Source organism: Trypanosoma theileri (assembly GCF_002087225.1).
Source record: "Trypanosoma theileri isolate Edinburgh chromosome Unknown TM35_Tth_59_V1, whole genome shotgun sequence".
In the NCBI taxonomy this organism is placed as follows: domain Eukaryota; phylum Euglenozoa; class Kinetoplastea; order Trypanosomatida; family Trypanosomatidae; genus Trypanosoma; species Trypanosoma theileri.
Window position 1 is genome coordinate 49690 of NW_021639901.1, and position 25964 is coordinate 75653.

The 25964-nt window shown below is 41.4% G+C and overlaps 6 protein-coding genes across 6 annotated transcripts; all 6 read right to left on the minus strand.

Annotated features, from left to right (window-relative positions):
* On the minus strand, window positions 1–3492 carry TM35_000591220 (dispersed protein family protein 1 (DGF-1); the record flags this gene model as incomplete). Its single annotated transcript, XM_029030926.1, has 1 exon — window positions 1–3492. A coding segment is annotated over one exon (3492 nt), but the record flags the coding sequence as incomplete, so codon positions are not given.
* A 1587-nt stretch (window positions 3493–5079) lies between these two features.
* Window positions 5080–5499, minus strand: TM35_000591230 (uncharacterized protein; the record flags this gene model as incomplete). The annotated part of the gene is made up of 1 exon (XM_029030927.1): window positions 5080–5499. The coding sequence occupies one exon, from the start codon at window positions 5497–5499 to the stop codon at window positions 5080–5082; it is 420 nt and encodes a 139-aa protein (XP_028877797.1).
* A 1133-nt stretch (window positions 5500–6632) lies between these two features.
* Window positions 6633–8672, minus strand: TM35_000591240 (Chain A, Orthorhombic Form Sialidase 648; the record flags this gene model as incomplete). The annotated part of the gene is made up of 1 exon (XM_029030928.1): window positions 6633–8672. One exon carries the CDS (start codon window positions 8670–8672, stop codon window positions 6633–6635), a length of 2040 nt encoding a protein of 679 aa, XP_028877798.1.
* Window positions 8673–12256: 3584 nt separating this feature from the next.
* Window positions 12257–15259, minus strand: TM35_000591250 (uncharacterized protein; the record flags this gene model as incomplete). Its single annotated transcript, XM_029030929.1, has 1 exon — window positions 12257–15259. The coding sequence occupies one exon, from the start codon at window positions 15257–15259 to the stop codon at window positions 12257–12259; it is 3003 nt and encodes a 1000-aa protein (XP_028877799.1).
* Window positions 15260–16732: 1473 nt separating this feature from the next.
* TM35_000591260 (trans-sialidase) lies at window positions 16733–18751 on the minus strand (the record flags this gene model as incomplete). Its single annotated transcript, XM_029030930.1, has 1 exon — window positions 16733–18751. The coding sequence occupies one exon, from the start codon at window positions 18749–18751 to the stop codon at window positions 16733–16735; it is 2019 nt and encodes a 672-aa protein (XP_028877800.1).
* A 1640-nt stretch (window positions 18752–20391) lies between these two features.
* Window positions 20392–22719, minus strand: TM35_000591270 (putative trans-sialidase; the record flags this gene model as incomplete). Its single annotated transcript, XM_029030931.1, has 1 exon — window positions 20392–22719. One exon carries the CDS (start codon window positions 22717–22719, stop codon window positions 20392–20394), a length of 2328 nt encoding a protein of 775 aa, XP_028877801.1.
* Window positions 22720–25964: the final 3245 nt, after the last annotated feature.

Below are 25964 nucleotides of genomic sequence, written 5' to 3' on the forward strand. Positions count from 1 at the left end.
TTTCGCCTGTGTATTGCTTGATATCACAGCAGTGGTCCCGCCACCTGTTAATACTATAGAGGATCCAGTATTATAAATAATATATCCAGCATTCACATTGTTCCTTTCCATGCGCCACTGACTACCATCAGCTAATGCCGCTGACACTGACAAAAAGAGAAGTGAACTTTTCGCATATCCTGATGTCCCAAGGAAGCTGCAACCCGCCACTCTAAATAGACCATTTTTTGAAACTTGAAGCGCATCAGATAGCATAACACCACTAACAGTATCCAGTGTGTTGCCACTGAAGTCAAAGTACCCTCCGTTCACCACACTCAGTTGGAGAGTTTTCAATGCAGCGTATGTTTCATCAATCATGCTTGAAGTTTTCAGTGTGGAGTTTTGCACGACAAAACTGCTTCCATCAACGGTATAGTTGCTGTTGAATAGAATAGCATTCTGAACTGCAACAATTTTATTGTTAAGCAACAGTACTATCGAATTTGTTCCGATAGAATTTGTGTCAAACAATATTCCGCTGTTTGCCAGTGAAGTGATGGTGTTATTCTTTATAATAATCGTTGAACCGTCTTTAAACGCACCTTTAAGGGTCAAAGCGGCACTCTCTGTTGACGGCACCTGAAAAACAGATGCGTCTATTGTAATTAAATAGTTTGTATTACCTTCCATTATTCTAAGTCCCATGAAATTACAGCGCAAAAAAGTGATATTGTAATTTGGTTTGACGGGACTGGCAGGTACAAAAGCAACTGGTGCGTTGAAATTGACATCAATGAAGCAAAAACCGACATGAGTCTCAGCCATTAGAATATTACCAAGGGTCTGACGACGTATGCAGTAAACCGTTTCTTTGGGTGTCATAAAAGATGGTTTGAAGACTATACCATCGAGCGGCGCTGGTAAACAATAGGGTCCGTAGCCACCTGCAGTACACACACAAACGCAACTACCTGTAACAGATTTTGTAAATGGAAGATAACAATAGAGCTCTTTCGCACAATCAAACGTCGGAAAGACCGTAACTGGAGTGTTTACCTTCACAAAAGAATAGTCGTTCATGATAGTACCTAGGTGCCAAAAATTCCCACCATACACTTTAGAGTCTGCAGAAACAACAGGATACAAATCATTTGTAGCCCATACAGTGTTAGCCATGTACCATCCTTCGGCAAGTGTAAGTCTATGCAACGACCATACACTGTTATCAAGGACATTAATATTGCCTTTGACGTCATCCACATGGAAAAGAAGCATTGTGTTGCAACCACACCTACGTAGGGAAAGTAAACTCTCTTTTTCAATGGTGATATTACTCGCTGTGAAAATAGAATACCCAACAAAAAAGAAATTCCAATAGAGGTGCAGTACGCCTCTGTCGCGCAATACTATTTGTTGAGATTTCAATGCGCCGACTCCATAGCTATACCATTTATTCAACTGTAGCGACAGCACGGAACTTGATAAAACGTAAAGGTCACTTGCCAGGAAATACATTCCATGGTTCTGAGCATATATAAGACAACCATATAAGAAGAATGATGTTCGCTCTTGCAGGTTTAAGTTGTGTTCCACAAGAATTGAGGAACACATTTCTCCAACACAGGTAAACCGTGTCTCCGTGATAACCAACTGACTTTCAAATAGCCACAGATTGTTTAACACAAGTACAGGCCCATACTTTTTATCCTCCTCACCAGTGGTTGTAGGTACGTAGAGCGATCCGTCCGTTGTCGCGTAGAGCTCTGATTTGTCCAAAATGATACGTGACTTCCGTGGCATCTGACTCTGGAATACTATGGTAGCCTCATTTGATGTATCTTCCTTCATGTCTACCTTGAGTGGAGGCATCCATTCCTCTATACTATTCAGTCCATTTATGATCAGCTGCGCACCACCAGTGAGGAGGCACTTGGACAGTGTCACATACACAGAGTCAACATAGGTGTTCATCTGGCGCAGGTCCACTATCACAGTGATCGGCCCACTAAGTGTAACGTTGTTGAAGCACAGTGATGGGTCCTCAAAGCCAAGCGTCGCGGACTCTGTTATTGTAATGCCAGTAATACATGGACGACTGTTTAGTTTTGCGAAAGGCACGTCAAACGGGAGGCACGAGCGGCCGAAACTACCAGAAGAACAGCTGCACGTACAATTATTAGGCAGAAACGATGATGTCAGTGCGGTAAAGCATCGCTGATTCTCCACGCAGCTGAAACATGGTGCAACGTTCACAGAGAGCATACCAGCGGCTGTGTAATCATTCGTGTCCTCCAGCACCTTTGTCCCGAGACGGTTACATTGCACTGAAATAATGCCACTTGTCACTGTCGGAGCGGTGGCAAATGTTGCGCCAGAAGCAATGGAGTGCACAATTGAGACAACACCGCCATCAAGCGTTACGGATGACAACGATGCGACAAGCGACGATGACGACTCACCAGCTCCCGCAACTGCTGATACACGCACACCGTATATGTCGAGCCACGCGTCAACGCCAATCGTTCCGCCACCTGCGTGCAGCAGCGGGTTAGCGATGTTCGCATTAAGGCGCACAAGGCGAAACACAGAACGGGACATTGTGAGGCTATCGCCAAGGACGATCCCACTGCCGCTGCTCACAACAGACGTGTTCGTCACAGAGAACACTGAAAGGCTCTGCAGACTCAGAACAGACGCAGGCGACACGTACATCGCGTACGCCCCGTCACCTCCACTCGCCTCCAGCGAAACACCGTCAAGCACCACAGCACTCGACAGTAGGTACACGTTGCCACCCACGTAGAGTGCCATCCCACCGGCGGCGGACGTCCGCAGAACGCTGTTCTCCACACGCAGCTGTGACTGCGAAAGCGCAGTCGCATACAGCACAAGCGGGGCCGCAATGGCATCCGTCAGGCCGTTGACCGGTGCGTAGCTCACGGGTCCCGTCGTCACGATCGTAGAGTCTCGGATTGTCACGTTGGTCTGCGGAGGCAGGTTGTGTGCCAAGACGAGTGAGCAGAAGCGACCAGATAATCTATCCACACTCACTTCCAGACTCCGGTTACTTGCGGGATCCTCATTGTACCCCAATACATAGATCTGCGACCCACCATCGCACACGCAGTCTCTCAGCTCAATGCGCACCGCACCAGGGAGCATCGCGGCGATGTCAAACACCACCGACGCACTGTTTCCGATGGACACACCATCCAGTAGCACGCTGTCCACGCCGTATGCAAATACAGTGTTGTTGTTGATGGTATCACCAACCAGTTCGAATCGGAGAGCATGCGCCACGGGGAACCAGGGGGGTGTGACAAACATTGCAATCACTGTAACAAGTAACAGCAGCAGCAACGTGTGCATAAATGTATTGGAACCCCTACTCAGACGGTGTCGATTAGGTGGATATATTTTTACACCTGAATGCATTGATTGATCAAAAAGGAGCTTGCGTAGAGGTTGTAAACTGTTTGTGGAACAACTCTGGGTATCTCTATCGCTCATCAGGTGTATCCTCCTTTTTTTCATTTGGTATTTATATAGAGGGTTTAAAGAATTAATAAATCCTTCAGCCAGCATATTGCGCAAAAGTTTATATATAGGTTAACTAATTCGTCCTGTAGCAGAAAGAAGAAAAAAGGAAAAGAGGAAAAGAGGAACATGTAAAATTAAATCCAACCCCAAAACCCCAAATAGCATACACTATAGACTTCGCAAGAGCAGAGTGTATTTCGCAAAAAAAAAAAAAAAAACCATAGATGGGGTTTATACCAGGTAACAATGGCAAACCAAAAAAAACTGTCATCACCACGCAAGATTGAAGCAAAAAAAAAAAAAAAAAAAACAGCGCGAAGAGAGTGTTATAAAGGAATAAGAGTGGAAATGGATGGCATCGGAAAAGAATTTGTTGAGCATCATAGCAATTATTACATTCCAAGAAAAGAATAGAAAGAAAAATACTACAAGAAATGGAAATATCTGGTTTCACCACTCTAAGAAATTTAATTTAACTCAAATACATATCTTCCATCTTTTAACACTCACATTTATGAATCACCAACGAAGCAAGAAAATAAAAAAAATAAAAATGTGATATGTAATTAAAACTCAACTGTATCCCCAGCAATACAGAAAAATCCATGAACCACATTACTCGCCTCCCAAGTCAAGCCGAGCATCTGTTTGAAGCTCATCCAACACCCCAGCTACGTCTCCTGAGCTAGTCATGATGGCAAAGTCCTCATCGAATATGCAAACAATGTCAACCACTCACCTCATCCCTACCCAATGGGGTTCAGATTATCTTCATCAACTTCATTATCGGCAACGCACACTCGACACTCGATTCGAAGTGCAGTTTAGACTTAAAACTACCTTGGTTCACAAATATATACAAGGTCATGGCAAACTTCATTGCATATATTAGCCAACTAAGCAAAGTTTTGCTTGACGAATGTAGTTTAAATATTTAGGATTATAGGCAGTTCTTCTGATATTATTACCATTTTTTCTACATCATTAAGAAGAAGAGACTTTGGTCTTATCCAAAATGATGTTGAAATTAATTTGTACTCTGAGCTTACTTAACATATTCTTTTGTATTGCTGCAAAACATGTCCTTCTACTGCAACCTCACTGCAAATTCAACTAACGGCACCATCACCGTGCGGTAGCAAGGAGTACAATTGAGATCACTCTAAGTAAGAATTCCTTCTTCTTCTTCTTCTTCTTCTTCTTCTAACGAATATATAAATAGAATCATTTAATCACAAAGAACTCATCCACGATATAACGAAACTCTCACCTCACCCTGGTTTCTAGAAACCCACCCCCTTGTGTATCAATCTGCGTCACCCAAGAATGTACCCAATGCTGTAAGAAGAAAAATAAAAACAAACAACAACAAGAGTCTTATCCAACGTTCACCATTGCGTAAACATCGACGGGCCCCAGTGTTAAATTCAACAACATTACAATGACAATTGAGGCATTAGAAAAGGAAAGAAGAGCAAACACACATTACATGAGGAAGCCGCATAGGCACAAAGTTTACTACTGAGGCAACTAAGAGACTTCGTTCATCAATCCTTCTCAATTAGAGATTGTGATGCCTTTGCAAAAAATTTCAGCCTTACCCGAGACCTTATAGAGTCGTAACTGTACGAGCGCCTTTGACACTGATGGGTTCTCATCCAATAATGAAACGGAACGAAAATTAGTCAACACTTTTGCGCCAATGTGCAACATAAATGGTGGGGGCGGATTTCCCACGACCTGAGTTAACTCTATCCAATCATAAAAAGACTCAAAAGCTTCCTTTACCTGTAAAGATGTTTGTCTCCAATAATCAACATCACCCCGAACATCCCCACCTCCAGGGCTCAAAATCCACCCATTCTCGAGTTTTGGGATCCATTTGGAGAGATCAATTTTTTTTTTTTTTAGATTCTGGTCTGACGACATCTGCAACCCCATCGACCCACTCATTGTTTTCGTCGGCGTCTGCAGCATTAATAAACTGCATACCACCCGACATTTTTAACTACCGATAAAAGGAGAATCAAAAACTGTGCCTCAAACAGTGGCAAATCAGAGGTATGCAGATCTGTCACCCGATCAATCATAGAAGAGTCAAACCATTACCTCCATGGCACACCATCCTCTAAACAGAGTCACTCCAGATTCATTAGGAAAAGGCATTTCCGTCGACAATGGTGTCGATCACCCTTTTAGGGCTATTTTGATGAATGTAGGCTTTCAAACGTCTACCCAAGGCACTCCACTCACGGATCGACAGAGTACGGGACCAAAGTCATACATGTAAACTATAATAAAACACTAATAAAGAGAAACAACCAAAAACCCAAACTCCTCCTAAGCGTTCAGCCGGCAACTCTTCGCGCCCGCAAAAAGCAAAAAAACAATAAAGTGAAAGAAACATGAATACCCTAGCCTTACTCCCTCTTTAAAGAAATAAAACACAAGAGAAAAATATTTTGTTTCCATGATTGTTCAAACAAGTTTTGATGCATTATTTACATATCTCTATCAAATCTTTTCCCGATGATGATTGCTAATACATAACAGAAACTAACGAAATGGAAGTGCTGAGAAGCCCTTTTATCCCGCTTCCCGCTCGGGGCGGAGTGGGTTGGGTTGGGTGGGCTTTTCAGAAACTTACTGTTAGGCAGACTGTAAAGATAAAAGAAATAGAATTTGGTTTACCAAAACCCATAAATCTGTAGTTCCAAAAAGTAAGGCTTTGCCATTCTTATCGCAAGCTTTCAGAAAACAACACACACCAACCCACAAAAAAATAGACCACTAGTAAACACATATTCTTTTCAAAGAGACACCATCCAATAAAAAAAACGAGAGAACAAGTAAATAAAAATACAATTTAATTAGTAGAAAAAAAGAGAATATGGTTCCAAGAACATACCAAATTGAATGTATAAGCCAATTGATCTTTGTGCAATCAATTTGGGTATTATAATTACATTCAGTTCATACCGACACATCAATGTCCTCGAGAGAAGCGTATGTTTGGCTTTTCTCAGCAAGTGAAATGACGGTCAAAAGAAGAAAAAAAAAACAATAGATGATCTCATGTGGGTTATTAAATCATATTGGTTACAAAAACTTCAGATAAAAATACCATGGTCAAATAGAACGAGAGCCAGGGTTAGTAACGGTAGAAGCATCATTGAAAAACAATTAACCCCGAAACAGAGTGTCGATCCATCGGTTTCTAAACTACCCGACCCTTCCGGCTTGTTAGAAGAAATGAAATCCCTGGCCAAGAACAAGGTTTTGAGTTCGCTCTGGTTCAGTTGTCTGTTGTATAAAAGAACGTTGGTCACTGTTACATGGCCATCCGTCTTTAGTTTTCTGTTTCCGTATCCGCCAATGTAAAAGTGTGAAACAACGGGGGAATCTGTATCGTACTGAAGCCTCTCCCCTGAACCTGCCAAGGGCTCCCCATCAACATAGATCGAACCCACTCCGTGTTCAAAAGTGAGTGCCACCTGGTATGTCTTCTTCCGTTCCCACGATCCGGTAGGTGCGGCTTCAAACTTCCCGTATATTGGGTTCCACTGCTGGTCGCTGTTAAATGAGAGTCCCAGAACCTTCTTGCCACCAGCCTCATCCAAGCTCACTCCCAATAGTGGGACTGGGTTGCCGGCCTTCGGGAGATCAATGATTTGCACCGTCGCTACCAGCGTAAACATGTAGTTTGCAAAATGGTATCGCTGGTTCTGTCCCTGCTTACCTACTGGCCAAAGTGCCCCTGCACCAACTCCCTTGAATCTCATACCATTGAGAACCTTCTCACCATTTTTCACGCTAGCGTCCACACAGCGGTATGCGTCCTTCCACTGTTCACTGTCACCCCCATCGGAAAGGAAGCCAACAAGCCCAGCAGTGGGGAACGGGAGGCCGCAGTCACTTGCAACAACAGAGAGTTTCTTTGGGTCGACTGGGGTGCAAATGTCTGAGAAGTTCTTGTCCTGCTCGATCCAGGTCTTCACCACTGACTTGATCAAGTTCAGTTCTTCTTTCAGCTCCAGAAAGATAAGACTGTATGCCCTGATATTTTTCTCGTGCAGGATGTACAACTTATCATCCCTGTAGAGCACTGAACTGTAGGGAGCGTTCTCATCATCAACGGAAATCTGACCAACATTAAATATACGGTTGTTGTCCGTTACCCACAGATGGAGTCGGTCGCGTTTAAATGATTCTTTGTAATTCTGTGGTTGTGTAAACAGAATCACGCGCTTCCCCTCAATTGTCACGGGAATGAAGGGACCCTGGCTACCAGGGCCTTTACGTTTTGGTGAGTTCCCCCATACTCGGGAGAGTGTACCAACAGCCTCTGTCCATGTCTCCCCCAGGTCTGTGGACTCAAAGACTTTGCGGAAGCCTTTGTCAACGCGTGCGTTCAATATGATTTTCCCCTCCCACTCAAGAATAGAAGATTCAGTGCAACCCAGCGCAGTGATACCGTTTGCGAACTTCCATGTATCACCACCGTCTTTGGAATACATAATCATTGCGGTGATTTCCTTATTTGTATTCATTGCCTGGACTGGGAACACAAGAGTACCGTTCGTTGTTACAATAGAAACCCCTACACCCCCAAGGAATTGCTTTGATGGCCCTCCTGCAATCTCTTTAGGGAAAATAGATTTTAGTGAGACAGGATCGGTCCATGTAATCGTTGCATTCACCTTGCCATTTATCGTTGTCTTCTTAACCTCACCAACAGAAAACACAGGCTCCCAATCCTTGCCATCATACTGCTGATTCCAGTACGTTTTTGACTTGTTGTATCTTCCCAGAAGCATGTAGATCTTGTTCCCTTTTACGATGACTGTGGGGTCCACCACACGAGAAACGTTACTCACACGAGTGTTCTTTACTGCAATTTGTGTTTCCCACGTCTTCCCATCGTCTACGCTGTACTTTACCACCGTCTCGATAAAGGAGTTGTCGTTGTCTGAATTATAGCGGGCGTCAGCGATGGCGACCATCACACCATCCACGTCAATAAGGGAAGGAACGCGGAAAGAATCGACTACTCTTTGATATGTCGTCCCATTATCATCTTCAAATGGAACTGTCGTCACTCCTTCTTTAAAGAGTATGACTCTGCTTCTCTCACGCTCCTCTGAGGACATGGCGTGAGAGAGGACGGCGCTTGAGCACAGAATAAGAAGAAACACGAAGAATATTCTGCAGGTCATTGCCTTATTTTTCCTCATACCTTAATAATGTTGTGTCGTCCCTCCCTTGGTCTCTTTATCTGGGTGTTTATTTCTACGTATTTTAGTGAGTTATTTCAAGACAATGGGTCTAAATATTAATTCTCTTGTCTCTTAGAAGAATCATTTTGGCAGAAAGCAGGTGAAAAGAAGGAAGATACAAAGAAGTATGTGACATTCAAGGTAGCAAACACAAACCTGTGGTGCAAGAGTTATTATTGAAAAAGTCTTTCCATTTCATATTTATTCCACCCACTCTTACACTCTTTTCTTTTTTTGATACTGACATATATATATATATATACACACTTTTTCCGAATATGCGCCTGGATTCAGTTCTTTTTTTTTCTTCTATGGAGGGAAAAAAATACAAGAAAAAAGTAAAATTTCAAGAGTTAGACTTAATGCCACTACCTTCCGAGCGGTACACCTGTCAGTCGTTTACTCACCGTTAAACCATGTAAATCATAAAAACTAATCCATGATGCACAATTCTGTTGATTACTTAAAAAGTAGCAGTCTTTTTGGGGGGGGTCCCGTCACTACCGGACTCCTCCACGTGGAGGGTAGTGAAGGTGGATGGGACGGAAAAAAAAACACCCCAACCGCTACCTCCCAATGCGGTTACCTTTCGAGATAAAAAAAATAAAAAGAAATCATAGGCAAAGAAAAACAACGTAAACAAAAACATTACCACTCTCTTTTATTTAACCGCATCCTGTCGCACATTATTTCCACAAGCTTTTAAAAATAATAGTCTAGTCCTTGTTTCCCCCACCCCCTCCCATATAAAAAAAGAAAAAAAAAATAAATAAGCATGAATAGTTTTTTTTTATATTATTTTATTTTCTCTTTATCACTATCATCAAGAAAAAAAAAAAAAACAATACACTGTGACGAGTCTCTAATACTCCCCATTCTATATAAAACCGTGTTGCTATCTTGCAAAAATGTGTTGAAAGCGCTTTAAACCGCCCCCCGCGCGAAGCTGAGGCGTTTCTTCAAAACCCACTCCTTAACACACAAGTCTTTTCAGATACAAATGAGAAGAAAGAATTATACAAATTAAGAATCATACGCAGCAAGACCACACCATTCCTACAGCAAGCTCTCAGTATGCAATCCGTAAAGAAACAAGAAAGTGCAGTAACTGGCTTAAAAAACATTTAAACAAACCCTCACTGATTACCAGCCAGCCTGGAACCACAATCTGCAAGAATGCCACAGACGTCAGAAAGGCAAAACAAGATGCCCTTGCAAATCCCAATCGGATGAGTAATAGTGTACGAAATGAATTTATGGCTGTACATATGCACAACATCTGTCAGGTGAATGAAACAAAGTGTCACACACACACCTGAGAAATTCAGTATCCCAATGAGGAGATAATGTGTGCGTATATATGTGTGGAAGGGAAGCAGAGTAACAACTGTTGTTGCATCACAGACTCTTACATACAAATGCACCAGAATAAATAAATATGTATATGTATATGGAAAGTTATTCTCCAATCCACTATACTTCTATTTCCTCTTCTTTAAATCATTACTCCATTTCATCATCTTCACTGTTCCACGCCCCATTGGGCTGTTCAATGTATTTCTTGTTCTGCTGCCGTTTGATCGTGATTCCCCAGTTACCAATATTGCCCTTCACGGCGGTGTATACTCCCATTAGAATGAACACAGTCCAGCCCCACCATTTCCATGGCAAACCAGAAGCAAATGCGCAGACAGAGTGCCCAATTGCCAACACCAATGGAAACACAATCCATTCAAAGTGACATAATAAACACACTAACACATATTAACTGGTGCACAAGAGGTGACACAAATCACATCTCCCATTCAATATCAATCTTTTGATCCACTCCAGTGCATTCACTTACATACCATCAAACACTCCCATTGTTGATAATAAAACAGACCATACTCCCCTTTACAGGCTGTTCTGTCTATTCAACTGTAAATGAACTCACAAAGGAGCACACACACTGCTGCACCATTACCATGTCTTACTCCTGTTCACTTTACTATTATCTGCCTAAAATAATAAGGAAATTATGGAGAAAGAGAGGCACATACACATTACACACCTTTTTTTTTCGTTTACACTCACTCTGATGCTCTCCCTTCCACTCTTTCACACTCTGAGCTGAGCACAGCAAATGAGTTGACGTTAGCCATGGAAGAGAATCCTACAGAATTACCCCCTCATCATATTCAGGGGTCAACACAGATAAAAAAAAAATAATAGAGTGAAAAGAAAAAAAGGCATATATATAGAGAGAGAATCAAATAAAGTAAATACCATAACGAATATATTTCGTTAATTTTACTGTCACCATCTCTTTGATTCACACCTAGGTAAACTCACAATCAGGTGCGCCAAACGGTTCCTCATTTTTCTTCAAGGCGAGGAAAAGAAAGGTGGTGTTGGATAAACGAGGAATGAAAAACAAAACGAAAATATAATAATAAAAACATATAAAAGAATACCATGTTGACGATTTCTCAATCCCCAAATAAAAAGAAAATGGAACTCAAATACCGAGTTCACTTTCGCACATCTACAAAAGAAAAAAAAAAACACTTCATGTTGTTTGGTGTTTTCACATTTTCCCACTTTACCATTACTCTCAGTGCTGGGCCCACTACCATGTCTGTAAGATTGGCAGGTACTCAAGAACAAATATAAAAAAAAGAAAAAAGCATAGTAGAGAGGTGTAGATGTTATTTATTCTGTTTTTTTTTTGTTTTGTTTTGTTACCAATTTAATCTCTCACTTATTGAGCCAAATCCATTTTCTTTTCTACTGGTGAGATTAAAGTTTCTGGTTTTCGTTTTCACTTTCTTCACTTGGTTTCCCGCTGGGGTTTTCGCTTATTCACTATGAGCACACTATTTTAAGGGCTATCCACCAACCCACACACAACATAGGTTAATTAACAAATGAGAAAATACATATTACATGTGTTTGTCTTTTATTAAATATGATTTCTTTTTATCGTTCTTTATCTCGTACGTTCTCCCCTTTCTTCTTCTTTTTTTTTTTTTTTTCACCACGATACAATAACCTTCTTAGTGGGAAGTGTCATCCTACATTCAGCAGGGAACAAACCAAATGACCACTCCAACAGATGTTCATGTCATCTCACTCAGTTTCTTCTTCAACATCACATAGATGCACAGGCGGAGAACATAACAAAAAACAAGCGCAGAGACAATTTCACTTCTCTACAGACCTTAGCAAAGGCATCATCGCTAGAATACCGTCTCCACAGAATGTTTGTACAATAATAACAATTATAATACTGCAGATTACCCTTTAGGTTTTTTTTTTTTTAAAAAAAAAAAGGTGTGTCCCAGTAAACCTAACAACAGCATCAACAACAACCAATCCAGGTCAATGGATTATGGAAAGGATGAGAGTACCAGTAGACTAACAATACACCTTGGTGACTTTGCTTGAGAGTTCAGCTGGGATAAATTTTAATTGCGTTATTCAGGGAAAGGCGGCGCATCCGTCTGCGCTACGTCACCTGGCCCCGTACTGTTCTCTGGATTGTCAATGTCATGGTCTGATCCAGTTTCACCCGAACCTCCACCAAGCGAACCCTCATCATCCGACATTTTATCGCGTGCACGTTCCATCGCCTCACGCTTGCGACGTGCTCTGAGTAACTCCTCTTTCTTTGATAAATAATCTCGGTAAAATATATCTAAATTGGGGTTCCGCATGTACACCACTGGTGTGAATAACTCAAATCCAACTAATCTCGGAAGACCTCCTGGTTCACTTGAGGGCAACATATGCCAGCCTGTAAGAGGTGGATACCTTTTCTCAATAACATCTTCTGATGGCACTGGACTCGTAGCAACAGTGTTACTGGCAGGGTGGTCCTGTCTCACATCACCGGCAGGCACATTATTCGAACTTGGTGTATGAACAGGCATATTGACAGTATTTGACTGTGTTATTTTGGTGTTATCCGCATCAGCATTAAAGTGTGAAGGGTCTCCACCGCATTGTATCAGCCTCATTCTGTCAGACCACTGCTTATTGATGCAATCAACAGGAGCTTCATCTGTATTTTGAGGAGTCATATCACCCTCATCCTCATGGAAAACATTCGTTTCACTGAGAATTGGCAATGTGTCTGCTCCTTCAGAGGACGGAGGGGCAGGGAGAGTTGTTGAGTGACTCCCCTCAGCACTCTTCTCTGCGCCAGGATCAGGGTGAGAACCAACCGCATTGCGAAGCGTCATCATTGCATTGTCAGAATGACGTTTCATTGTTGTAGAGTTCATTTGCTCCTCCCCAGTCTTACGCACAACTTCAGTTTCAACGGGAGTCGTCAACACAGTTTCACTTGATACCTCATGTGGTGTGCAGTTTGGAGCTCCCGGGACATCAGATCTGATAGACGTTTTACCCAAATATGGATTGGCATTAGGAAGTGAGCCTCTCAAAAAATGTTTTTGTGGCAATACATCCTTAGCTGGAGGAGCGGCAACACGTCTGGAAGGAGCCTCATCCCGCGTTACACGAGGGAGTTCGTTACGGTGCTCTTTCACTTCAACTGCGGCGGTAACAGTGGTGGGTGCCATTCTGTCAAGGGACTGCATTGCAAGAGATGCTTGAGAACGGGCATGTGTCTCCATCTCTGATGCAGGCCTATGAGACAGAGGATGATGTTGCAACTCAAACCCTGCACCACCAACAGCAGCAACAACAGGAGGATTCATGAGAGGATTCGGAGTAGTCTCCACTGTGGTTGTTTTACTTGTGGATTGAGACTCCACAGTATCCATCTGCACCTTTTCTCTTCGTTGTTCTTGTTGTGGTCGCTGACGCAGTACAAAAAACAGAATGACAGCCACAATAACAAGAACAACCACAACTGCGATAACAATACCAACAATGGCACCAACAGATAATTTATTCGAACTTGGCACCACTGCTGAGTCACCCTCCGGCAAAAAAGGTTCCCTCACATCATGCGACCAAACATAACGGCGGGCGTTAAATGTCACATTAGATGCAACAAAGCAAAAGGTCACATTGTCAGCACCCAGTTTATACAGACTGTACAGACTCAAGATGTCAACATCAACAGATGGGGAATTTGGGGAGCTACTCCTCACACACACAGAGTCTTGAGCAGTAGCCACAGACTCACACGGTGTATTCGGCAGCACTGCACACACTTCATATGGTTCCTGCCTCGATAAGAGATCACCCCCACGCACACCAATCGTCACCAACGTGTTTGTAATCACAGTGACATTGAAAACAAAGGGATCCTGCAATACTCTTACTGGAAGTGCAGCGGGAGAAATACCAACCTCTGCACCGTAATCCGCGCAGACAGCGTAGTCACCTGTTGTTGCAGAGAAGGGCCCACCCTTAGCAGACAAGTACACACGATCCGTGACAGCGGACCCAGTACACACATCAACACTCACTATTAGATCACCACTGTTTAGTGTCTCTCGTGGGCGCCCACCGTATGGGCACTTCACCAGGAACACACTGTTCATGTCAGTCACATTTGCACCTGTCACTGCGTCCTGGAGCAACAGCGTGTTTTTCCCGAGAGTGTTCATATACAGCTCGCTTGGCACCAGCACCCTCACTTCGAGGGGAATTCCACCCCACGGCAAGTAGTAGCCTCGCCATCCACTCGCGGATAAGCACAGTGAATAGTTCCCAAGAATAGGAAGGGATGCAGAAATCGCCAATTTGTAGCATCCAGTAGCAGCAGTACAGTTTTTTGCCATGGCATCACAGTCTGACTGAGGAGGAACCAGCAGGTAGTTCTGAATGGCATTGATATTTGGTAAATTTGTCCGCACCATTCTCTTCAACCCATAATAGGAACTGTTAGAAGTAAATGATGCTGTTGTTTCTTTGATATCCATAAACCTCAAGGTGAAGTTGTTCGTCACTGGAATAGGGTCCCCCACTTGAGGAGTGTTCACAATGACAAGAATCATATCCTCTGAAACAGCTCCAACGATTGGCACAAATCTAATGAGATTTGTTCCCTCCACAAGAGAAGCTGTCCATCCAGAATTGAGTCCAGCATTGTTGTAATACCCAACCCTAAGAGTCAAGGTACTTAAAACATTGGCATTGTCCACCTCGCAGTGTTGTGTTGTTTGACTGGGGGAGACCACCATATTAGGAAAGCAACCGGTAATGGTTGTCAAAATACCATTTGTTCCAGCAGCTGCAGCACAGCAGAGAAATGGATTTGCCATGGGCAGCAGTAGCCACAACACCACAAGGACACGCAGCACCTGTTGCAACGAAAGCCTTTGATGGAACAGTGATCTCGTTGTATTCTTCTCACTCTCCCATCGATGCAGTGTTTCACATTTCCCATAATGCTCGGAGGGCATCACGTTGTGTGCGTCGTTATGCACGCAGCGCTCGTCTTGCTCTTTACAAAACTGCAGCTCTATCGATTGTACTCCTTCCGTGTTCATCCGCTTCATCGTGCTGTTTGGTTTGTTTGATTACTTGTTAGTGGTGGATTGCTTGAGGCTATTCTCTGGAGAAAGGAAAAGAAGGAAAACACACAAGAGGCCAAACAAAGTCGGCATCAACCACCAATACTCCATCAAAAAAGCACGTGAAAGGAACAACGACCCACACCACATTGGGATTATTATTTCATATTATTTTCCTATTCGTTTTCTTGTGTTTGATGTATTTTTACATTATAAATTTATANAAAAAAAAAACCCTATTGGACCTTCTCATGCCCACCAGAAGAATGCAGCACCACTGCGCATCACTCCCTATTACTTATCTCATTCCCCATGCAAACACACCCCCACACCCACACTCACAAACGGCAGAATACCCACTGCACAAAACAGTCTTCTTCTCAAAGTGGCAATGAGAGCCACAGAAAGAGTCTGAAACACACAGTATTCCAAATCAGCCGCAAGAAAAGGATACAACAACTAGACAAATATCACCGTCAAGAGTAAACACAGGGAATGATGGCACACCATGATAGGGTACAATCGGGGCAGTTCAAGTAGAGAAGCATATGGGACTCTGTACTCCACTCTCCCATTCCCCAACCAGTCATCAGTGTTCACCAAATGTATACCGTGGTACACACAACACACTGTAGACCTCTCCAGAATGAGTCAGCTCCTGCAGAGAACACAGCAATCAAAACAAACCCCCCTAAACTATATAAATGTTCATGTACAGTGTCTAATCATCTATTTTGAATCAGTGTACATAATGGTGGAAAGAATAAAAAAAAGAAGAAAAAAACACATGCCAACAAACACACCAAGTAATGAAAGTATATTATTTTCACATTATAACAACCATACATTCATGAACAACATTCTCCCTGGGGAAAAGAAAAACATCCATAATGATGATATTACCCCAACAAAGAAATCATTAGACCAATCCCTACAGTGAAAACCCTCTCACACACACACAAGAGAAACAGAATTAAAACAAAAACATAAACGTATACATGGAAACAGAATTAAAACAAGCATATATACACACACACAATAGATTGCTTGCAAAAAAAAAAAAATCTTTTTTCACCACACAAGAAAAAAATGTATTTTTAATATCATACCATTAACTCCTGTGCATACATCATTCTCACCCAGTGTGGCCCTCAATGTGCTTGCTTACTCCTTTGTTACATTCACACTCTGCAAAAGGTGAGATCGAGAAATCAAGCATCGTGTGTGGGCAAATAAGGGGACGTTGGGAGTTAATTCCTGGACTCCAGATATTGTAGCAAACAGTTAATTTTCCAAAAAAGAAAAAAAAAGAATTCCATGGTGCTAAACGCACGGAACAGCAAGAAAAAAAAAGAGAAAACAATTAAAAGAAAAGGGTCCACACTATGGACAGCAATTATTATTTATTGATGAAAAGAAGCCGAATTAGAAATTATATTCACGTGGTTGCACACACATTTATGGGAGAACTGTTGCAAGAGCCCACAATCCCAGCAGAAGCATTGACAGTACAGATTCATAAATACGAACAGTGCCATCAATGGTTTGATTTCCACTGTTCGTATTCTGTGGTTTCTTTATTGACTGAGGTCCTGCCGTACTGCTGGTTGCAGGGGTCGGGAGAGTAGATTGCATCTTTATTTCCTCAGTTAGCATCTGCTTGACACTCTCTGACAAGGAAATAACCAACTTCTTCTTTATCAGTGCATCAATCTCGGTTGGTGTGAGCACGCCGTTGTACAGCATAATATTTGTCACTGTTGCGAAGGTACTGTCTCCAGCCTCTCCGTCGGAACCAAAGTAAAAATGGGAAATCTCTTCTGATTCTCTGTTGAAGTTATGTTTCACAAAACCCATGGGATCTCCGTCAATTTGCACCGAACAGTCGCTATTCGCAAATGTCAATACCACAGTATATGTTCTGTCCACTTCCCATCTATTATCTGAAGCCTGGACGACATTCCTGTGTATTGTGCTCCACGTTTTGTTTTTATTGTACGACAATCCCAAAAGAATTTCTCCCCTGGTATTTTTCAGACTTACACCCAACAAAGGACTGCTGCCCTTCTTTGGTGCCGCGTGGATAGCCACCGTCGCCACAAGAGTAAATGCATAGTTTGTAAAGTGATACTGCCTCGCCAGTTCATCTGTACTCACAGGCCACATTGCTCCCGCACCAATACCCATGAACGTAAATCCATTAGGATTCTTTTTTACCGTACCACTTACAGAAGCATCCACGCCGAGATATTCATCCTTCCAGTTACTCTCCTCATCGATGGTTTCTGACAAATAGCCCACAAGCTTAGTGGGAGAAATACGACAATCAAAAGATGTACATGCTTCATCAGTGCAGCAGATACCATTGGATGTAATAGTATCCCACGTATTTAACACCTCTTTTATCTCCTTCACCTTGTTCGTCAGATCCACGAAAAGAACTTCGTACTTCCCTTCTTCTTTACTCGCCTCATACAGACAGTACAGTTTGTCATCCTTGAACAATAAAGTGCTGCTCTTCACTTTTTTATCCTTAACAATCAAACCAGCATGATAAATATGTGTTTTATCAGTGACCCACAGATGGAGTTCGTTCTCTTCTTCAGTTTCCACAGACTGCGTAAAGAGAATGACACGCTTCTCACCAATAGTTGCAGTAATAAAATTGTTTTGACTTCCACGACCAGGCTGTATAGGGGAGTTGGCCCACACACGGGAGAGTGTACTGGTAGACTCTTTCCATGTATCTCCCAAATCAGTGGACTCGTACACTCTGTGGTAGCCACTGGTATGCTGCGTAATCATTATTAAATTATCATTTTCCCACTCAAGAATAGCAGGATTATAAGTGTCCATATCAGGCAAAGCTCCCCCAATATTCCACTTCGTATCATGGGGCCAGTAATACATAACTGTCGAAAAGACTTTGTTATCCTCCGTAACAAATTGCACAGGAAACAGAAGTGTATTGTTTTTTGTTGTTAAAATTGGTGTGCTTGTGTTAGCAAGGAATCGCACAACCCTTGCTTCTCCCTTCATAATAGGAAATCTAAGAATCAACGGAGTGTGAATCAACGAATTCTTTTCAATTATACCATTCAGAGTGTTCATCCACACAATGCGAAGAACAGAATATTTTTCACTTGGAGGGTCATTGCTTTCCACAAGAGCAAAAACAGCACGAAAAGATGTACCAGAGCCATAGCGCATGAGAAAAACATTGTATCCATATGAGTAAAGGCGAGGCAAATTTCTATCGGTGTTCAATAACGCATTTTCACCCTCACTGCTCGCTGGTGTCAATAATTCCATGTATTCACGTTGTGATCCATTCCACCGATACAAATTAGCACCGTTAATTGCCACCAGCTGCCCATTCTCTAACTCCAAAATATGAGAACCATTAAATGTACGGAGTAAGGTTGTCTTTTCTTGCGGTTCCTCTCCTTGTGCATATCCACTGATGCAGCCCAGCATCAAGAGGAACAATACAACAAACAGAGAGTGGGTCATGTTGTATTTCATGGTTGGTCTTATTTCTTTCCTCTCTCTCTGTTCCTCAGCCTTTCTTTCCTTACTTCCTGTCTTTTCCTCAGGTTAAAGAGGTTACTGAATACTTGTAGTGAATGCCAAGAAGTGACTGTGTTTGTATGTGTTGCGGCTGGTGATTACTTTCAAAGACTTCAACTACAAAGTAGCGTTTGTATCTTAATCTAGTCAATCACACGTTGGTCAAAAGTAGTAAAGAAAACAAAAAAAGAAAAAAAAACACAAGAGAGTGAACAGACAGGACAAACACACAGAGGCGAACACACCACAGTAAAAATAAACCAACCCCATTTCATCAAGAACAGCAGATTCATAATCACAAAGAAAAAGCACACAGACTAAGGTCAGATCGAAAAATTAAACCAATGTGGCAATACACACATCACCCCTTCCATAGGTTGAGTCCACACACAAATACACACATACATGTACAATCAGAATACGGCAAGCAGCCGTTAGGGGAATACCCATGTGAAGAAGAAGAATATTACAACAGCAGAGATGTATCCCTAACCAACACCATTGGCTCTCACTCTCCATTACTTATTCCATTCCCAATGGAAAGGAAACCACATACACACACACACACACCTACACACAAACAGCAAAATGTCCAGTCAAATAACACCGTCAAGAACAAATAGAGGGAATGCGGCCCCACCATGATAGGGTATAATCGGGGCAGTTCAAGTAGAGAAGCATATGGGACTCTGTACTCCACTCTCCCATTCCCCAACCAGTCCTCAGTGTTCACCAAATGTATACCGTGGTACACACAACACACTGTAGACCTCTCCAGAATGAGCCAGCTCCCGCAGAGAACACAGCAATCAAAACAAACCCCCCTAAACCATATAAATGTTCATGTACAGTGTCTATTCATCTATTTTGAATGAGCGTACATAATGGTAAGAAAAACAAAAAAAAAGGAAGAAAAAAACACATGCCAACAAATACACCAAGTAACGAAAACAGATTATTAGGACATCATAACAACGATACATCCATGGGCACCATTCTCCCTAGGGAAAGGAAAAATATCCATACTGATGATATTACCCCAATAAAGAAATCATTAGACCAATCCCTACGGTGAACCACCACACAAAAAAAGGAACACAATTAAAAAAAAAACACACACACTATAGATTGCTTGCAAAAAAAAAACTTTTTTCACCACACAAGAAAAAAAAAATGTATTTTTAATATCATCCCATTAACTCCTGTGCATACATCATTCTCACCCAGTGCGGTCCTCAATGTGCTCGATTACTCCTCTGTTATATCCACACTCTGCAAAAGGTGAGGTTGAGAAATCAAGCATCGTGTGTGGGCAAAAAAAGTGGCGTTAGGAGTGAATCCCTGGACTACAGAGATTGTAGCAAACAGTTAATTTTCCAAAAAAGAAAGAAAGAAAAAAAAGAATTCCATGGTGCTGAACACAAGGGAAAAAAAGCAAGAAAAAAAAGAATTAAAAAGAAAAGAGTCCACACTATGGACAGCAATTTGTTTTTTATTGATGAAAAGAAGCCGAATTAGAAATTATATTCACGTGGTTGCACACACATTTATGGGAGAACTGTTGCAAGAGCCCACAATCCCAGCAGAAGCATTGGCAATACAGATTCATAGATACGAACAGTGCCATCAACAGTCTTATTTTGGCGCGCCTTAACATTCTTGTTGATTAGTGCTTCCCCTTGAGTTTGGTGTGTATTATTAACTGACGTGGCATTTTCTCTCTGCGGCGCAGTCTCAGTGCCAGTCTCAGGTCGAACGGCAGTAGTTGCCGCTTGAGTCGAAGTTGCATTGTCTTGAGAAACCGCAGCCTCAGTATTCTTCGTATTATCTTCCTCTCCACTGTTCTTATTCCCTGTGTCCGCAGTTGTTGCCGTTCCCTGCTCTGAATTACCCTTAATTTCGCTTTCTGACAATAAAACATTCGCTTTGTTCTTGACCAGTTCATCAATTTCAGCGGAAAGGAGCACGCGATTGTACAACATAACATTTGTCACTGATATATGTACATTGACTTTTACTTCCTCATTCTCTCGACTGTACCCACCAAAGTAAAAATGGGATATTTCTTCATTTGCTTCGATTCTCAAGTCAGTTCCCACATCTAGCCGATTGCCGTTAATATACAGAGAGCTTTCACCATTTTCAAATGTCAATATCACAGAATATTTATTGTTCAACTCCCATGTACGTGTTGACTTACTTTTGGTTCCCCTGTTTATGGTGCTCCACGTTTTATCGTTGTTGTACAACAAACCAAAAGGAAGTTCTTGCCCATTTTTGTCCATCAGCCTTACACCCAACACAGGACTGCTGCCCTTCTTTGGTGCCGCGTGGATAGCCACCGTCGCCACAAGAGTAAATGCATAGTTTGTAAAGTGATACTGCCTCGGCAGTCCATCTGTACTCACAGGCCACATTGCTCCCGCACCAATACCCATGAACGTAAATCCATTAGGATTCTTCCTTGCCGTACCACTTACAGAAGCATCTACGCAGAGGTATTCATCCTTCCATATTCTTTCCTCATCGATGGTTCCAGACAAATAGCCCACCAGTCCAGTAGTGGGAATACGACAATCAGAAGAAGCACATGTTTTATCAGTGCAGCAGATACCCTTGGATGCAATAGTATCCCACTTATTCAACACCTCTTTTATCTTTTTTACCTTGTTCGTCAGGTCCACAAAAAAGACTTTGTACTTATCTGTCCCTTCAACAGTATCATACAGACAGTACAATTTGTTATCCCTGAACAATAAAGTGCTGCTCTTCACTTTTTTATCCTTAACAATCAAGCCAACGTAATAAATACGTGTGTTATCAGTGACCCACAGATAGAGTTGCTCCTCTTCTCCAGATACCACAGACTGTGTAAAAAGAATGACACTCTTATTATCAATAGTTGCCGTAATAAAATTGTTTTGACTTACACGCTCACTAGTTGGTATGTCTGCAGTTACAGTGGAGTTGGCCCACATACGGGAGAGTGTACTGGTAGACTCTTTCCAATTCTTTCCCAAATCGGTGGACTCGTACACTCTGTAACGGCCGCTGGTATGCTGCGTAATCATCATTAACTTATCATTTTCCCACTCCATAACAGTAGGATTATAAGTACCTTCGTCAGTTAAACCGCCAACATTCCACTTCGTATCATACGGCCTGTAATACATAACTGTCGATCTGATTTTGTTATTTTTCGTAACAAATTGCACAGGAAACACAGAAACGTTGTTTTCCGTTGTCAAAATGGATGTACTCGTCTTAGCAAGGAATCGCACAAGCGTTGAATCTTGACGCGACAAGAAAGAACTGTTACTCTGACGATCATACACCATCGAATGAACTGCAGATTTAGTCTTGCCTCTTTTCATCCACAAAATGCGAATAGTAAAATTCTGTGGCCCATCTGCAGTACCGCTGGAATCCTCTTTGCTTTCCACAAGAGCAAGCGCAGCTTGGTAGTCGTTCTTATCGTTATCAAAAACCTTTTTCACGGATTCACTTGCTTTGGAATAATGAAACACATATCCAATACTTTCAGTCCATTGTTTTTTGCCCTCCTCGTTTTTGTTTTTCAGAATTTTAATGAATTCATTCTGGTTACTACCCTGTTCCTGGCATACTGCAGCAGCCGTAATTGACACAAGAGAACCATTAAAGAAAAAAAGATGTGGGGCATAAAATTGATGGACTGCCTCCAATTGAACATTTTCGCCGCTCGTCTGTGGTCTTATAGTCATTGGCTTACAAAGTTCACTACGAGTAGAATCAACGATGGCTACCGTTTCTTCTTGTGGACCCTCTTCTTGTGCATATCCACTGATGCAGCCAAGCAAAAAAAGGAGCAATACAACAAACAGAGAGTGGGGCATGTTGTATTTCATTGCTGCACTTCTTTCTTTCCTCTCTCTGTTCCTCAGCCTTTCCTTCCTTCCTTCCTTACTGTCTTCTCGTCAGATTAAAGAGGTTACTGAATAATTGTAGTGAATGCCAAGAAGTACTTGTGTTTGTATGTGTTGCGGTTGGTGATTACTTTCAAAGCTTTCAAATACGAAGAAGTACTTGTAGCTTATTTTAGTTAATCAGAATATATGGAAATAGTTAAGGAAAAAAAGAGAAACCCAAAAGAATTGTGTAATGAAAAAGAAGAGAAACAGAAATACATTCACCGTGATCAAGTCTAAACGCGTCACTGAAGAAACAACGTAAACACAATGCTCAAATACAGTAAATATCACTAAAAAGAGGTAAAATACAAAAAAAATGCAAAAAGAAACTGTTTAATATATTTGTACCCAATTAACTTAACACAAATCCCACCAAAAAAAGAAAAATAGTATATTACTCAGAAAAAAGATTTACAAACATGCTTTTAGTTCTTTTTTATTGGCTTCTGTACATTTACACATCGTACATGGTTCATACAAGTTTTTCTCCGCCAATTTTCTCTGAGCCACATAAAAGGTGAAGTTCACACAACTCAAGTACCGTATGTGTGAGAAGCAATTTTTTTTTTTAATCCAACAAGAAAACCACAACGCTAGAGAGACTAAAGCGCATAGAATAAAAATAAAAGCAGTCACTTTTAACTTGTACACATAATAAAATAATAGTAGTAAAAACCCAGCATCCATCTGAGAAACAGGTTGAAAACAGAACCACAAAAGAAGAAAAAGTTTTAGAGCTTCCAAAACGAAAAGACCCCGTGAGGATTGAGTTTGGCTGCTCTGCACTGAGAGGTTCAAAAGAACACAGAAAAAAAAAAAAAATAGATTCCCTTTCCAACCATCACACACACACACACACCAAGGCACTACACCCAAATAGACCTATCCCGCTGCTCCCTCTATCATGTACCCAGCAACAAACAGTTCTAACAACACAACATCAGGAAAAGAAGAGTGGGCTGCTCCGTTTGTGTGGAAATCCCCTGCGGCATTGTGGCTGCAACAACAGCTGCGCAAATGCTATCCGTGAGCAGCACAGTCGCCCGCTCCCTCATACAAGAAGAATAAACGCCTAAGAGTAGAAAACCGTAAAGAAGGCATCCAATGACTACAGTGCACCCAACACTTACGCCGGGACCGACGTGCTTCGAGCACATATACATTATAAGCATGAAGGCTGCAAAAACACCATCAGCTGCTCGGAATGAGACCATTTATAATTTCAAATGTGAAGAATACGACATGAGGTACAAATCCCGAGTAGGATTGTTCCAATAATGTCCAACGCAAACACAACACAGGCAAACATAGAAAACGTTCCAGTTCAGCAGAGTTATCTCGAAATTCCAAAAAACAACAACGTAAAGAGGTCTGATATCCTCACTATCGCCCTCCTTTTTTTTCGAAAGCAGTCCTAAAATACTCACATTGGGAAATTCCACGATAAGAGTTCAACAACAGGGGCATAATCTCCATGGTTCAACCATAGTATATGCAAAGATACTCTGGAACATATTCTTACTTACCCCACCCTCTATGAGCTTCGTAAAAAGGTTCAGCTTTGAAGGAGTGGAAATACCTGAATCACAGTTTTGCATGCATCTACCCAGTTATTATTATTATTTTTTTTTTTTTGTAAACCACCTCCCTCAGTTATGCACTGGTATAAGACCACAATACAGCTAAAGAGAAAACACCCATTGATTCTATTCAATCCATCTGCTTCGGCTTTCTTTTAGACTTTTGACCTAACGAAATAGGATAGAAGAACCTACAGAAAATATAACAACTCTCCGGAGATCATAGCTTAGGAATTGGCTCTTCTGTGTGGGTGCTAGATTCAAAGCTCTACAATATAAAACAAAGGAGAAGGGGATGAGAGTTAATGTGCAACAGTCTTGCATAAAGCTACACGTATAGAGCAAGAATGCATACCCAGTTTTTTTAGAAAAGAAAAACAAACGGAAACACAAATACATGATCCCATGAGAAACCTGATGCCACACATACATGTCAAGCATAAACCCCAAGAATCAAAAAGAAAAAATAGGCATTGATCATTTTCGTTTACCATCCCTGCCAAACTCCTCTAGAAAGCTCAGCAAACACACAAAAAAAAAATACAAGAAAAAACAGAAAAAGAAAACATTGATTTCCACAGTAAATATTCCTTTTTTTTTTAAAAAAAAAGAAGAGAAAATAAGACACAGAAATGATTGTCTACTATAAATTGTTTTAGAGCCAAGAAGGAAACTCAATTATTGCGTCTCATAATAGCTTTTACATTTGCAATATATCATAGAAAAAATTGATAAATCTTAATATAGGTACAGTAATCTTGACAGAAACAAATCTTTTAATTGCCAGAGTCACAACAACCAATGTGGGTGAGAGAATTTATTAGAGTACTTTTATTTAAACATGTGCCATGTACTTTTTTGGCACCCAGAGTGTTCCATCAGATAAGAAATAGCTTTAAAAAGAAAAAGAAAACAGTATCCATAAAAATAAAAAAAGAAACGCCTTAACTAAGATATCTTCCACCTTATTTTCACATTATTGAAAGGCGAAAAAAAGAAAAAAAAAACGTAGAGCATTTTTTATTTTCGTTATATTCATTATTGTCTCTATTTGCATATGTTATTAAAATCAAATATTGCTGTGAGTCCAAAATGACTCTTCATTGTCTATTATTCAGTACATAATAGCGAAAAGAAGATGTTCAAATCGCTTTAACCCGCTTTGTGCGTAGAGTAGTAAGAGATGATTCGGGGGAGAAGTCTCAAAAAGATTACCCCCCTCCAACAAACTCCACTAGGAGAAATTGAAAACTATGATATTCTCCTTCTCATTGTTGTTGTTGGTTACAAGACAACACGAAAGCTTAGAGCATTTAATTTGCAAAAATGTCTAAGGATGTGTATGTAAAATATATTATTGTTTCAAGTTAAAAGGTTGCATGTGGAAGTTGCAGTTCCACATTTGGAGAAAGAATATCTTTCACTCATATAGTCAGTGTGGTTATATTTAAGAGAAGGTAGGGAAATACTACATATCATCATCAACCAACTCTTCTCCTTCAGCCTCAGGACATGTAACAAACATATTGCTTCTGCGCCATATTCGATTTGGTACACGTCGGCGCATACGGGATCTGGGCCTTTCCACGA